At 38.0% G+C, this 14,771-nt stretch overlaps 1 protein-coding gene across 2 annotated transcripts in view; it reads right to left on the bottom strand.

The window, feature by feature from the left end:
* plxnb2 (plexin B2) overlaps nt 1-14,771 on the bottom strand; it is a 398,065-nt gene that overhangs the window by 52,700 nt on the left and 330,594 nt on the right. For both annotated transcript variants that reach the window (XM_062982295.1, XM_062982296.1), the window contains 5 exons: nt 6,743-6,879; nt 4,450-4,620; nt 2,431-2,563; nt 1,659-1,871; nt 894-1,070 (listed from right to left, as the gene is read on the bottom strand). In XM_062982295.1, the coding sequence (XP_062838365.1) occupies nt 894-1,070; nt 1,659-1,871; nt 2,431-2,563; nt 4,450-4,620; nt 6,743-6,879 (831 nt within the window). The remainder of the gene's footprint in view (nt 1-893; nt 1,071-1,658; nt 1,872-2,430; nt 2,564-4,449; nt 4,621-6,742; nt 6,880-14,771) is intronic.

Here is a 14,771-nt window from a genome sequence, read left to right on the forward strand (position 1 = left end):
AAAATAACTCCCCCCAGAAAGCCACACATTTCATAAGGTGAAAAGGTTACTGAACTAATGTTACTTGCTATATTCTTCTATACAGACCCACTTCTACCCATCTCTTCTCCCTGCAAACACAACAAGATTGCAAGTTAGAAAAGGTAGGCAGCCATATTACCAGTGGGTGGCCATGTGAATGGAAATTTCCCAAGAAAGGGTTATTTGTTGCTTATATTATGTTTCTTTTTGGTGTCAGATATTTTAAGAGCTGTTCTTTGTACCTTTAAATCACATAAAATTATTTTATGTTGAAGGGTTTAATTAGTTTTTAGGTGATGTAATTATTTTATTCTTAATGCTAGTTTTATCTTGGTTTAATTATAATTTCGGCCATGCAATTACTACCTATCTGTCTGTCTATTTATCAGTCTAATATTTTGTATAAACTACACATACACATACATAATACAAGTTGAGTGTCCCTTATTCGGAATTCTGAAATCAGAAATACTCTGAAATCTGAAATTGTCCATGTAGGTGGCTGAGGTAGTGACACCTTTGCTTTTTGATGGTTTATGCACAAAATTAATAAAAAAATACAGCATAAAACTAACTTCAAGCTAAGTGCACATTCACACACCAGAGATTTTAAAAAGGAACTAAAACAAAGTGTGTCCTTCAAGGATTTGCCAACTGGAAAGTGGATTCCAGCCTGGCTGCAGTTGCCCACTCTGTTATTAAAGAAAGACACTGTTTCTGTAAATTCAGTACGACATGGCAGAATGGTTCTTCTGCAAATGCTCTGGGGAAGTACGAAACATATTGTTCCAGAGGGCTCTTTATTAGTGTCACTTAAAAACAAGATACCCTCTGTGTATATGTTGTTGAAAACATAGATGAATGTGACATACAATGAATTCTGGCAGGTTATTAACTGTATCTCTCTTCTGTCTTCGCTTGGGAGGGGGCTGCTCTTCAGGTGGTTCACAGTATAAATCCTTCTCCGTCAGGGTTGTTATGTTGCAGGGTTCCTCTCCCACAAATGCACGAGCCTCATCCATCGTCATAGCTTTGTTCAGATTACTACCCTAGACAGAAAAATTGAACACTAAGCCATTTTAGCTATCGGCTTATTTTGAGCTGGAGGGGGGTTGGAAGAAAGGAGGATACAAGTTGTATGATTAACACATTAATCTTTTGTACAGTTTCATTGGGAAACAGAGCTGGGTTTGATATCTACATAGAAGAGATAATACTTCTTAGATAGCTGACACACCAAGGTGATCGACAATTGTGTTTATGCAAACTGTTACTAAAGAAAAAAACAGATGGTTGGCTTGCATTTACGCAAACAATTACCCCACTGCTACTTGTGGCAACAGGAGATATGAAGGCATTCATGGAATGTCAAAGAAATGACCAAGAAAGGGCTAAATGCCAGTGGCAAAGAAGATGAAATACCATTGATCACAAACAAATTATAGGAATGTATAAGGATCCCTAAAAGATAGCTAAAATTAATGTATTTGTCCTTCTTCTCCCCACTTTGCACTAATATTTTAAACAGATTCAACACCCATAAACTATCAATAAACAAAAGCAAAACATCAATACTATTTTTTAAAAGGAACCTGAATAGATGTGAGCAGGGAAAGTCATTTTCCTGACTCATTTACCTTTGCATGAATAAGTTTGTTGACCTGTTTTTTGATACCATCAGTAAAGTTCTCAAAAGTCGGATCAGCAACATATTGGAAATCCCTTTCCACCACATGACCATCCATTTTAATAAGTATAGCAATTCTGTAGTTTTCTGGATCCTCCAATACTGGTGGAGATAAGAACACTATTGCAGTGTCATTGAGCTTTGATATTGTTTGTCCTTCAAACTAAAAAATAAAACAGAATATTCACTATTAGTACTTAAAATGATAACCAAATACAGCAAACACAACAAACCAGCAGTTACAGTTTCATATAGTTTAGTATGTTTTTTGAATGCATTTTTTTCTGTTGGTGAAATATAAATGCTAAACATTCTAGAATTTAATTTGCAAGAAATGTAATGTTAGCAAGTAAACAAAATCCACAATATTATAGCAGAGCAATTTTAGATATTGACAATGTAGTGATTGTCTGTGCTAGAGAAGCTGAATCAACATGTCAAAACCAGGGATACAGTACTAAATGCCAACTGTTATTAAGTCTTTGTAAAATGATTCCTTGCTATATCACTGAGAACTAGAGGAACTGCACACATCTGGTATTTTCAGCATTCAAATATGCAAGCTAACATTTTGTGATAAGATTTCCTAAATATAAGATATTTAAAATTAAAACACACAAAATATTTTCTGAAATTCTGGACAGGCTACTTAACCCATTTTATTAGCATCTGTTGAGGCATCACACAGACCACATTTCCCCATAAAGAAGGGAAAAAATTACCTTTTGCAACTCTTCTGTCTCTCTCTTTTTTCTTTTAGAAGATATATCCCCGAAGGGCTTAAATACAACTTCCACAAAGAAATTCTGAATTATATCAAAACCAGCTCCAACTACAGTAATATTACGCCCACCGCTGAAATACAAAAGCACAATTACCACCATGCATGATTTCTACCTATGTTTATGTAAAACTTTTCATAGCCACAATTTTGTGTGGGAAAACAAGAAGCAATTAAATGTACATTAAAGCCAAAAACTATACAGATTATTATGAGGTCTATCTCCTTCTCTGCTGCCAGAAAGTATATTTTAAAGTGCTGTGTTTTTTTGCCAGTTCCGACACTTGTTTTCCAGTTTTTAGCCACATTCCTTCTCTCATTAAAATATATTCTGCCACTCATGCCCTTTTGAAAATCCCTTCAGACCAAATGGAAGTAGACTAAAATGTGGAAGTTCTCAGAATTTTATATATGGGCTATGATTAGCCTGCGTGAACAAAAGTGTTTGCTGTTCTTTCTTGTGACAGATAATTATGTAGTGCACACACCAAAGAGACAGACCATTAGAGAGTCCTTTCACTTTGTGTAGACTGGCAATTCTTTTTTTGGTTAGTTGCTTGTGTCAATACACATTGGTTTCGGCAGCTCTTTAGACAAGTGGTGGCTACAGTTCTTCAATCAATCTATAAATCAACATGCCACATGATTTGTTTGGGATCTACTTTCCTTCATGCATTTTTCCTTTTAAAAAACTCAAAAAATACAAATCAGTAAGTAATGTTTCTGTGAATGGATAGTGTTCAGGAGTTCAACTAATTACGAACTACAGACTTTCCCCCATCGTTGTCTGTTCTCCTTCTATCAATGGTTAAACATACTGTGCCATGGCACAAAGGCTTAATTGCTTAATTTACTCAACTGTGGTGAGGTTATGCTGCGTCACAGAATGGTGCACATTCCCAGATTGAAAAATCAGCTTGGCACATGTAACTGCATTACTATTTAGAGTTGTGAGATTTTTTCCAGTTTTTTTACATGGTTTTACTGCTTTTCTATAAGTATTGCTGTGACCTTATGCAGAGCCTTATGCACAGGGCACATTGCCATTTCTAACAGACATAGGTAAATTGGCCTCTGATTTTGATAAGACAGCACATAAAATTTCAGAAGAGGTCAAAAACGTATTATATTGGGCCTGACTCAACAACAGTAAAGATAGCACACCAGTTGTTTCAGCCACTTAGATGAATCTTGGGTAACACAGAGCACCCAACCCATAAGCACTGAAATAGTTATGTCCAAGTTGATGGTGGCTTCCTTTTAAAGAAATAATTATTTCAAAAGACAATTGTTGAACTTTTTTGATTTTATAAAGTTAAACTCTGAAGACAGTATAAAAAGTAGAGTTTGAGTCATAAATATTTGGTGTAGCACATATTTTACTAAGTCTAGTCTCTGACCTTTTCAGGTAGGACCAGGAAGACCCACATCTGAAGCCCTGAAGAGTCACTGCCAAACAGTGTAGGCCAAGGATGCTGAACATGTAGCAAATTTTTCAGCATATTCAGACAGCCATTGCAATTCCCATAGCAAAACTATCCAATAACAATAGTCTTTCTGCTAAGAGTATTACATCCACAATGCTGAATTAGATGGATCTATGGTCTGGTTCAGATTAAGGCAGATTCATAAATCAATGATGAGAGTGAAAGTTTTACTTTTTGTTAAAATCAAATCCAGGTTTGTAAATTAGTTACTTTATACCTTCATATGTTAAAAAACCCAATCGTACCAACATCTGATATATTTGACACATTCTTCTTAAGTAGCTGAATAGAACTCTGCCTTCCCTGAAGGTAATGACTTCCATTTCAGAAGAAAGATACAATTATGTTACATTTATTGTGATTGCTCAGCCTCAGAACTGTAGTTATCTAATAATTACACTCAAAGAAAAAAAATGTCAGTATTTGACTTCATTAAATCTGAACACATCTTTGCAACAGAAACATTTCATTACCTGCGAATGCTGGCTTCAGGGGTAATCTTTGTAACTGTAGGATTTTCAGTGTAGGTAAATTGTTCGTTTTGTATGGTTTTCCGAGTGCCTCCATGCTGTACCGTTACAGAAACAGGCCCTTCCCTATTATTTGGACCAGTAACACAGACGATTTCTTGTCCAAATTTGATGCTAAATAAGAAAAAAATGCAATACAATACAAAAAATATGTTAGAAATACAATCAGTGATAACTGTCATATTATGGCATAAAATATATGTGGCTTCTTTTATCTGTTTGGTTTAAGGCTGGATTTACACTGCCATACGATACAGTTTGGAACTGCATTAAATGATCAGTGTAGACCCATATAATACAGTTCAATAAAGTTTAAACAAGCCACCATCCTGATTTCCTCATGCTCTGTAGTGCAGGGAAAAGGGGTTGTCACCTATGTTGTTGTTCATAGTTGTAGTGATGGCAATAGATCTCCAAAGAGATTGCCCATGTTAGCAATAGTGCCCGACCTCCCATCTATGAGTCAGGTGGGCACCTTTGTTTACACTGGCAAGGGTGCCGAGCACTGGCCATAAGTTCTTTGGAGCTCCACTGCTATCACAATGGCAAAAACAACAATACAGATAAATGTGACTCTCCAGTGGGGCAAATTGGGCTCGGCCAGACCGTTTTCACTGCTGATGCAGTTTGGGAGCAGAGTGGTGTGAAGACCAAGGCAGAATCTGCGGCTTGTTCAAAGCAGCAGTGAATTTTACCCGTTTTCCTTCCACGTCTCTTAACATGTAGGCTGTAGTCAGCAACACTGGAATATGGGGCATTTGAACATGTTTCAGTCTAGTTTTTTATATAGTTTTTGCTCTGTTTCTATTTCTATACAGTTGAGTGAGGACTGCCTCCATTTAGGATCTTGACATGTAATTCAATGGATTTTTATGGTGATCTGGTGATCCAGCTATTAAATCAAACAAGTGCAATACAAATATATGACACTGCTTCCTTTCTTGTTCCATCTTAACTAGTCATATTCTTGACACCCAACTCAAACACCAAAAAAGTACTACAGCAAAAGCCTATTTAAGACATCGGTATAACATAACAAACCTGACATTTGCAGATAACACTCTACACTTCTCCAACACAAATTATCATTTTTTTTCTTATTCCTTGTAACATTTTTAGTGGAGGCAGTTTGAACAGTCTAAAGCCAAAGCACATTATATCAATCATGGAGATGCTGCCAAAAACAATATTTCTGAAGTAGACAATGTGTTTACCATTAAGTCACCTGTCAACTTATGGCAGCCCCATGAATTTCAAACGGCTATCTTAGGGATCCTTAGAGGTGGTTTTAATGAGTTCCTTCCTTTGAAATACAGCCTAAAGCATCCAGGATTTATCCAAGTTTAACCAGGGCTTGCCCTGTTTAACTTTCATGATCAGATAAGTCCTTTTAGGACACTAGTTTCCAAAATTTAGTCATGCAGGTGTTTTGCACTTCAATTCCAACAATTCCTAACAGCTGGTATGCCAGTTGGGATTTCTGGAAGTTGAAGTTCAAAACATTTGGAAGACCAAAGGTTGGGAACCACTGCTTAAGGATATTTAGGCCTTTGAAATGAATATCCATTGGTTATAGACTATTTCCATTGATTAATTACTACCATCTCACTATGAGTTTCTATGTGTCTGGTCTGTCAAAAGAGGTTTAGAGACTCACAATATGTTGGCAGCAAAGCATCTGATAAGTACTTCAAGACATTACAACTAAGAATAGGATCACTCATGATAGTTATATTTATTTACAGTAAATATAAGTTCAGCTATGCTATTTACTTAAATGTCCCTGAACTCTGAAACATATTGTGTAGGGAGTGAAGAATGTTAAAAGAATGACCAAAATACAATCGTTAGTTCCAATCAGAATAAAGCAATTCAACCAATGGAACATATACAGACATAACGACTTTACAAATTTCCATTAATGTATTAATCTACTCTAGCTGGAACCAACAACTGGGTTCAGGTCAATGTTTGTGATGTTTGGTCTTTCATTGCTTTTTCTACTTATCTAAATGACCAGTTAATATTAAACTCATTTACAGTAGAAATAGATTTGTGACTATGATTTATAAGGTTGGAAACAAGAGATTGGTGGTTTCCATCAAATTATCACAAATAGGAAGAATCACGTTAGATGATGCTAGAATAGTTGAAATGTAACTTAAGATTCAAAACTGTTACATTTATATTAATTACAGCTAAGATATGGTGACATTAAAGTTGGTTTTCTACTTACACTCTACAGGGTTCATGGTCAAGGTAGACTTTAACATCTTGGATAGAACCAGTGTCTAGGTTTGTGCCACTGATAGTCAAGATAGTCCCCCCAGCTTGGGGGCCTTTCTGGGGATGTATTCCTATAGGTTCAGGGTCCTGTGAGGAAGTAAGTCACAAAATGGTTAAACTCAGTTCTTGCTCTAACAAAGACACCTTCTAAGCATTGCAATAATGCTTATCTGGAAAAAAATGGATCAGTGAAGAAGAAATGAAAGAGATTACAAACAGACTCATATTTGAAGATTACAGAACTATAAGCTGCTATTGATTTCAAGGTCCTAGCTGCAATGCTGTGGATTATCTGCCTGTTCATTTTCGGAAGGTTTCCTTTTGAGCTTATAGTTTCCTGTTTTAGTTTCAACGTTCCCCCAGGAATCTAAGTATTTACTTAGATATAACTGTATCAGTCTTAGAAACAACAAAGCGAGTTCTTGAATGTTATGAGAAAATATGAAATCAGTAACAATTAGTGCTGCCATTTGAATAAAAGGGAAATTATCCCAAGATATGATGGATGTGTATTGTATTTCAGGGCCCCTTGTGATTGTGATTCACCATGTCCACTTTGTGATACTTTGTGGCATATCCCCAGCTGGAAATTGGATAATTTGGAGGTATCACAAAGTGGGAACACTGAATCAAAGTCACAAGGCCCCTGGGGTGCAGCAATAGAGTAGTTGTTCATTCACCCATCCATGCACACACAAGTAAAAATGCTGTTTTATAACAACAACAACAACAACAACAACAACAACTTTATTTTTGTATCCCGCCTCCATCTCCCCGAAGGGACTCGGGGCGGCTAACACGGGACCAAGCCCAAAACAATTACAATTAAACAAGATAAAATACATACAAGACACACGACAACAATCCGATAAAATGCTTATACAGTATCAAAGTAAAACAAAACATAGTAACAATAGCATAATAAAACAAAGCATAAAAACTGTTCAAAATTTTGAATGCGGGCGAGCTGGGCCAAAGTGCGAGGCGTAGAAATTGTAAAACCTGTAGGTAAGATAGATAGATAAAGTGCTGCATGTAGTGCGAAACTTGGGTGGGATAGACAATAAAATTATTCTCAATTGAGGGATGAGATAAAGTGCATCAGGAACACAAGCTTGACACTGGAACGGAACCTGACATGGGGATTAGTTGTTCAGTCTTTGAAGGCACACCGAAAAAGCCAAGTTTTTAAACTTTCCCTAAAAACTGCCAGAGTGGGTGCTTGCCTTATCTCCCTGGGGAGGGAGTTCCAGAGCCGGGGGGCCACCTTGGAGAAGGCCCTCTCCCTCGTCCCCACAAGCTGCATTTGCAATGGAGGTGGGAGCGAGAGGAGGGCCTCCCCCGACGATTGAAGGGATCGAGCAGGTTCGTAGGGGGAAATGCGGTCACGAAGGTAGATGGATCCCAAACCGTTCAGGGCTTTGTAGGTGACAATCTGCACCTTGAATTGGGACCAGAAAATGAACGGCAGCCAATGGAGTTCTTTAGACAGGAGGGTTGACCGCTCCCTGTAATTCGCTCCAGTTAGTAGTCTATAGGGACAGTGCAATTTTAAATTTTGTACTCAATGTATCAGTGGAAATCACCATCCTGAAAGAAGATTCTACTAGCATATTACACAAAATCACAGGAAATATAAACAAGCAAATATACCCATACACTACAAAAAGAGACAGAAACTGAACCACTGTCTCAAATACTAACAACAGTGCCCACACACACATATACATGCACACATATCTACACAAAGCCTAGACTGACCAGAGAAATGCCAAAAAATATTAGTGAAGTAGTAGATCAGCCATTCTGAACAGAACATCCAGAGTAGACTGTTCATAACTGTTCAGCAAGGTACACCCAGAGGATATTTTGAAGGTTGGTGTGTGAGTGTGTGCCTACTGGATTTTCTGAGACTCCGTTCAGCATCTTTTCTTTAATTAAAAAGACATACAGAAAACATGACACCAACTGAAAGAATCACAGACGGAACGATAGGAAAGCCTTTCCACTTTCTGCTCTGCTATTCATAATTCATTAGCTTTTGTTTTGACTATAGTACACACCTTATTATGTTTTATTGCCTAGATTACTTGCCAAAAGGTATCATGAATCTTTTCCTTTCGGTACCACAGTAAACTTCTTATGCAGTAATAACATCAATTCGTCTTCTATCCAGGAGGGTTTCTGTAGAGTATATCAACTTAAGAGCTACAAGAATAAAGTCCTGTAATAGATGGTTTTAGATAGATCCCTGACAAAACGTAATGGCCTGGGCCTGATTTTACAACACATAAAACAGGCATCATTGGCCCAGGGTTGGTTTCTAAAGTGGATTTTAAGAATGCTCCTCATATACTTGGAAACAGAGAATTCTAGCAAGCCACTGAACAGAAAGAAAGAGGAGAGTAGGATAGCCAGGTTTAGCCTTTTCTAGATTGTTACTTTGTAAGAGACATTTTATCACGCTTCCCTAAACAAAGATATAATGGTTCTAATCCAATGGAATGAATGTTGACCCTTGCATCTAATTATTTTCATGTAAAAGTTCCTCAATTCGTACAAAACAGATATGGGTAATTGTGGTCTTTCGTATATCTGTTGCCCACAATTCTCATCAGCTCTGGCCAACATTGTTTGGACGGTCATTGTTGTTGGGTGAGTGGGCTTATTAACAAAAGTCCCTCTCCATAAATGTACAGCAGAATAAATTATTAGCAGCAGCATGACCCCGCACCTGTAACCAAAAGTGACAAAAAGAACAAAAAAACACAGACCAATGTTATATCTTCCTTAGGAGGCTTTTCTTTGTAGTAAAATAATATGGTTGCACTATTTACAAGAACAAAGTTTCTATAACACAAATGAAGTTCTTTATATTTCCTTCTTTGCTTCCATGCTGGGCTTCTTTCTCATGCAGATAAACAGTTTCACTCTCACAGGGTTTCCTCTCACTTACACTGTAGCTTTACATACAGCAGCCATCAGATTGGAGCTTCATATATGAGGCTTCAACCTGGGGCTTCTCTCACAGAAGCTTCACACACAGAGGCTCTTTCATACTGAGGCCTACTATCACTGAGGCCTTCTCTCACCGAGGCCTTCTAAACACTGAGGCCTACTAAGCTACAGGCACACCTGCTTATATTGAAGTCTCACACTGAGGCCCTATGCTGTCACACCCAGGCACCTTTTAGAACTTTAAGATGTGCTTCTTTCTTTTCCCAGGTGAACTGTGGGGGCCTTATTTTGAAGCTCAGGAATCCCAGTAACCAAAGTCACTTCAAGTTGAACAATCAAACAAGATTTTATTTTCTCAAAGTCCTTGGCAGACTTGGCACAAATGGTTGAGATTACAAATACAAATAGTCAACTTATAAAACCTTGCAGACTTCCTTTCTTGCTTTCCCCCTTAGTTGCTGGGTTAACTACTTCCAAAGGTGAAGAGATCCTGAGATCCTCTCTACCCTAGCCCTGAGCTGCTATATCAAAAAGAGCAGATCTCTCACTATCTAAGCTCAAAGTTAGCTTGGAGACAAAGTAATTAGAGCTTCTTCCAATGGCAAGGAAATCCTGGGATATTCTTTGCCCCAGTGCTGAATTGCTATCTTGGAAGGAGCAGGTTCTCCCCTATCTGAACTCAGCACCAGTTTTATAGGCAAGAGGTCAGTACTTCTGATGGCTTGTCTGAGCTGGCCTGGCTTGACCACACAAGCACATCTTCTCTTCTGTCTAGAAGGCAAAAGGCTTCTCAAAATGGAGATTTCATCCCCAGGAAAAAGGGACGGCCTCAAGAACAAATGGATACTTTTGCAAGCTGAATGCAGCAAAGGCCTTCAGACTGGTTGCAAACCTCTGTTAATAATTAACTATCAGGGTGCTATTTCCTACAACTATGGAACAATGAAAATCAAACTCCTGGGAGACGGAACAGGCCCTCTCTCACTGAGGCCTACAAAACACTGAGGCCTACTAAGCTACAGGCACACCTGCTTATATTGAACTGCAGCTTTTGAAGTTCATCCATTAAACCGTTTCAGTGCTTGACTCACATTTTTAAATTAAAAATACCTAATTAATTTTTCATATTTCTGACAATTGTTTCTCTTTTTCAATTTAAGTGCTGTATAGAAAAAATGATTAATTTGGACATTACAACAAGCCAGAATTCAAGAGAATTCCAGGTTGCAGAGGATAAATCACTGTGCAAGTAGTATAACTGTGATGTGCCTTGAATGCATTTCTGGCTTATGGCAACCCTATGGAGAACTTATCATGGGGAGTTCTTGCCAAAATTTGCTTAAAGGGTGCTCACCCCTTGCTTTCCTCTGAAGCCCAGCCAGCTAGAGGGTTTCCATGCCCGAGGAGATAATTTAATCTTGGTCTCCAACATCAGTACTCCATCAGTACTGAGAACCCAGCTACATACACAGACATGTGCACCCAGGGAGAATATGTGTCATCACTTACAACAAATACAGAACCTAATCATGCTGTACTTTTTGGGTTACTCTCCAGGCAAATTTAAGCACTCTGTTTTAATAGGAGGGATTGAATATGCAATGAACTCTGTTACTGAAAATATGTGGATTTAAAATACTTGACTTTCCTAATCTCTGTTTTTCTGTCCCCTGCCACCACATTTTTTGGCTTACATTCAGCATGCACACTGAACCATTTATCAAAATTGGTTATAACATTTATTCACATGATTTTTAATTTTGAAGAAATCTTTTTGGGGGACTATAAAAAAGAGTGTGCCTTTTCTTGTTCTTTTAATATAATCATTTGGTGCTCAACAAAGCTGCCTCAGCACACCTAATGTTTTCCTTAATGGGCCAATAAAGCAAACCGTAAACCTTTTCAGAGCTATAAATTTAATGAAAGGCTCTTTTTAGAATGAAACTGTTCACAACAGGGCTGCCTGGGAGGTTTTATATCTCTTACTGTTTGGTTAAAGAATGCTGATCTGATGGTGAAACAGCAGCATCTAGCTTGATGTAGTCAGGTTTATATCATTTTAACTAATCTGATTTGCAGAACAATAGCCATTGATTTGATTTATCCCAAGTGATTTGTTCAGGGAGGCCAGGGAGAAGAATTGTGCAGTCTTCCAGAAGGAGTTGAACTGCAACTCTCAGAATTCCTCATTATGGGCTACTGCTGATCCGGTATGCTGGAAGCTGTCATTCAACATCTGGAAGGCGGTATGATTTACATCCTGTGTTAGACCAATACTAAATCCTCTCAGATTTCAGAATTCTCTACTCACTTCAAATGCTGTAAAGTAAGTAAATTCCACTGCATTAATTTAGCAGGGGAAAGATAGTGGGAGGGTAGAATCATGCCTCCTGTGTGGTGGAAGTTCCTTCTTGGGAGGCTTTTAAACAAAGGCTGGGGGGTCATCAGTCTGAGGTGCTTTGAATGCGATTTTCCTGCTTCTTGGCAGGACTAGATGGCCCACGAGGTCTCTTCCAGCACTATGATTCTATGGTTCTATGCCCTTTCCTGTAGACACAGGCAAAAGCAAAGTACTGCAACCTCTGCCAGCTTTCTGTTTTTCATGTTTTGCTGAACATCCAGCTGGATGCAGCTTAGACAAATATCTGAAATACATCAATGTTTCACATTAGAAGTAAATCCTTGCTAGCCCTAATTATAATAGACCCACTGAATCAATGAAATTATATATAAATAATGTTGATGTACCACTCAACCACTGATTTAATTGATCTTCTCTAAAGGTGTATCTATACTGTAGAATTAATGCAGTTTGACAACACTTTAAATACCATTCTACAGTATAGATTGCAACTAGTAATTGGATTGACTTACTATAACTTTTATGTTGCTTCTCTCCCCTTAATAGCCCTAAAACAGTCTACAATAAACAATACATCAAAACGTAACATAGATATAAATCAAAAGGTCAGTTAATAAAATTATTGCTGTTGTGTGCCTTCAAGTTGTTTCCAATTTACTGTAACAAATTGAAAGGTTGGTTAATAAAATTATTGCTGGTGTGTGCCTTCAAGTTGTTTCCGACTTATTGTAATCCCAAGGTGAATAATAACAACAACAACAACAACAACAACAACAATAATAACAACTTTGTTTTTATACCCTGCCTCCATCTCCCTGAAGGGACTTGGGGCAGCCAAGCCCAGGTGATTACAATCATTTGTACATAAAATACATCCAAGTAAAATACAGTTCTTCCTGTTGAACATAATAAAATAACAATCATGTCAACAGTAACACACTGTTTAAAAACCTGAGCAGGGATAGTACAAAACAGCGGCTACAAAACCTGTACACATAGAGGGCCGACTGCAAACTGCCCAAATTGAGTTGTTCCCTCCATTTAGAGTAGTGCTTCCCAATCTGGGATTCCCAGATGTTCCTTGGCCTACAACTCCCAGAAATCCCAACCAGTTTACCAGCTATTAGGATTTCTCGGAGTTGAAGGCCAAAAACATCCGGGGACCCCTGGTTGAGAACCACTGAGATATGTTTTGTTAATTCAGTGGATGTATTCTAAGTTGGATCGACAATCACATTTTGGTTAGGATGGGCACCTCGAGACCATCTAGGTATTTCTGGACTGCAACTGTCAGCAGGATTAGTCCGTATAAAAACAGTGAGGGACCATGGAAGCTGCAGTCCAACCTCTGGAAAGGCATCTGTTGCCCATCCTGGCCTAAACCCAATTCAACTTGAGTGGAGCCACTGAATCTGTGAAACCTAATTTAGGTCTTTGGACAAATTTAACTACCCAAAAAACAGAAACCACTGTTAATTAGGCTTTCATGCTAACCTTTCACAGGATTTTCTTGGCAAGATTTGTTCAGAGGAGGCTTGCCTTTGCCTTTCTCTGAGGCTGAGAGTGTGACTTGTCCAATGTTATCCAGTGGGTTTCCAGGGCCAGGCAGCTATTCAAACTCTGGTTTCCAGATTCCTAGTCCAGTGATCTAACCACTATACCATGCTGGCTCTTAAAGTTAATGAAATTAGAAGACATTAAAACTGTATGTTCAAATAATTGTCAAGAGTCCTGAAATGGACTGTGGTGAGAACACTGAAAATGGATTCACACAAGCAATTTGAAAATACACATAAGAAACGGAGAAAAGTAAGTTTTGGCCTAAAAATTCCAGAAACTGATAAACAGCAGCTTTGGGAGAATTGATATAATAAGAGAATAATGTTCCGCTATTATTTCAGGAACAGAAAAATCTTCATCCCCCCCCCCCCCCCAGGGTTTCAGGAAACTGCTTGCTCTCCTTGTTGTTTTTGAAGTGGCCCCGGAGTTCTCTGTCAATGCTTGTTGTGGTTTTAAAGAGAATGTTTTATAGGAACATTTAACTTCATCTGCAGGAACAGCTATATAACAAGAAGAGATTTAAAGCCAAATCTGTTCTCTAAAATAAAAAGAAGGAGCCCTCTGGTAGATAAATTACCCACAAACAATGCTTAAAAGCGATAGCAGAGAAAGACAAAGGCTGTTGAGACAATATAAGCAGACAATATTGCCTGGTTTGAAGTTCAACTGCTCTGCCAGAAGCTGTAAAAGATCATGATCTGCTTCCAGAAATGTAAGAATATAGGCCTCTTAATTTTTTTCCAGTTTTAAAAAATCCTTTGTGGTCAGTAGTCTCTGTCTCTCCATATAATAGGAAAGGCAAACAAAGTGAAAGTGTATTATTATCCACAAAATTTAATCACATACTTATGCCACTGGGACAAATTTAGTGGTAATTGGCATTACTGTATATATTTGGTATGTATAAACCTACTGCAAAAACAAAATGCAAGGGCAAAGAGGAAAAACATCCGTCTATGATTTTTAGTATTTGGCACAAATTCAAGGTGAAGTTGGTGAATTTCCGCTTTCTGTCTCTTATAGCCTTTTGTAGTGTAGAATACTTGCTACCTAGAAAATCTGTTTTGGAGAGTTTTTAAACCTGATGGAATAGTTTTTA

The sequence above is a fragment of the Anolis carolinensis genome, chromosome 5 (genome assembly GCF_035594765.1).
Source record: "Anolis carolinensis isolate JA03-04 chromosome 5, rAnoCar3.1.pri, whole genome shotgun sequence".
Lineage (NCBI taxonomy): Eukaryota > Metazoa > Chordata > Lepidosauria > Squamata > Dactyloidae > Anolis > Anolis carolinensis.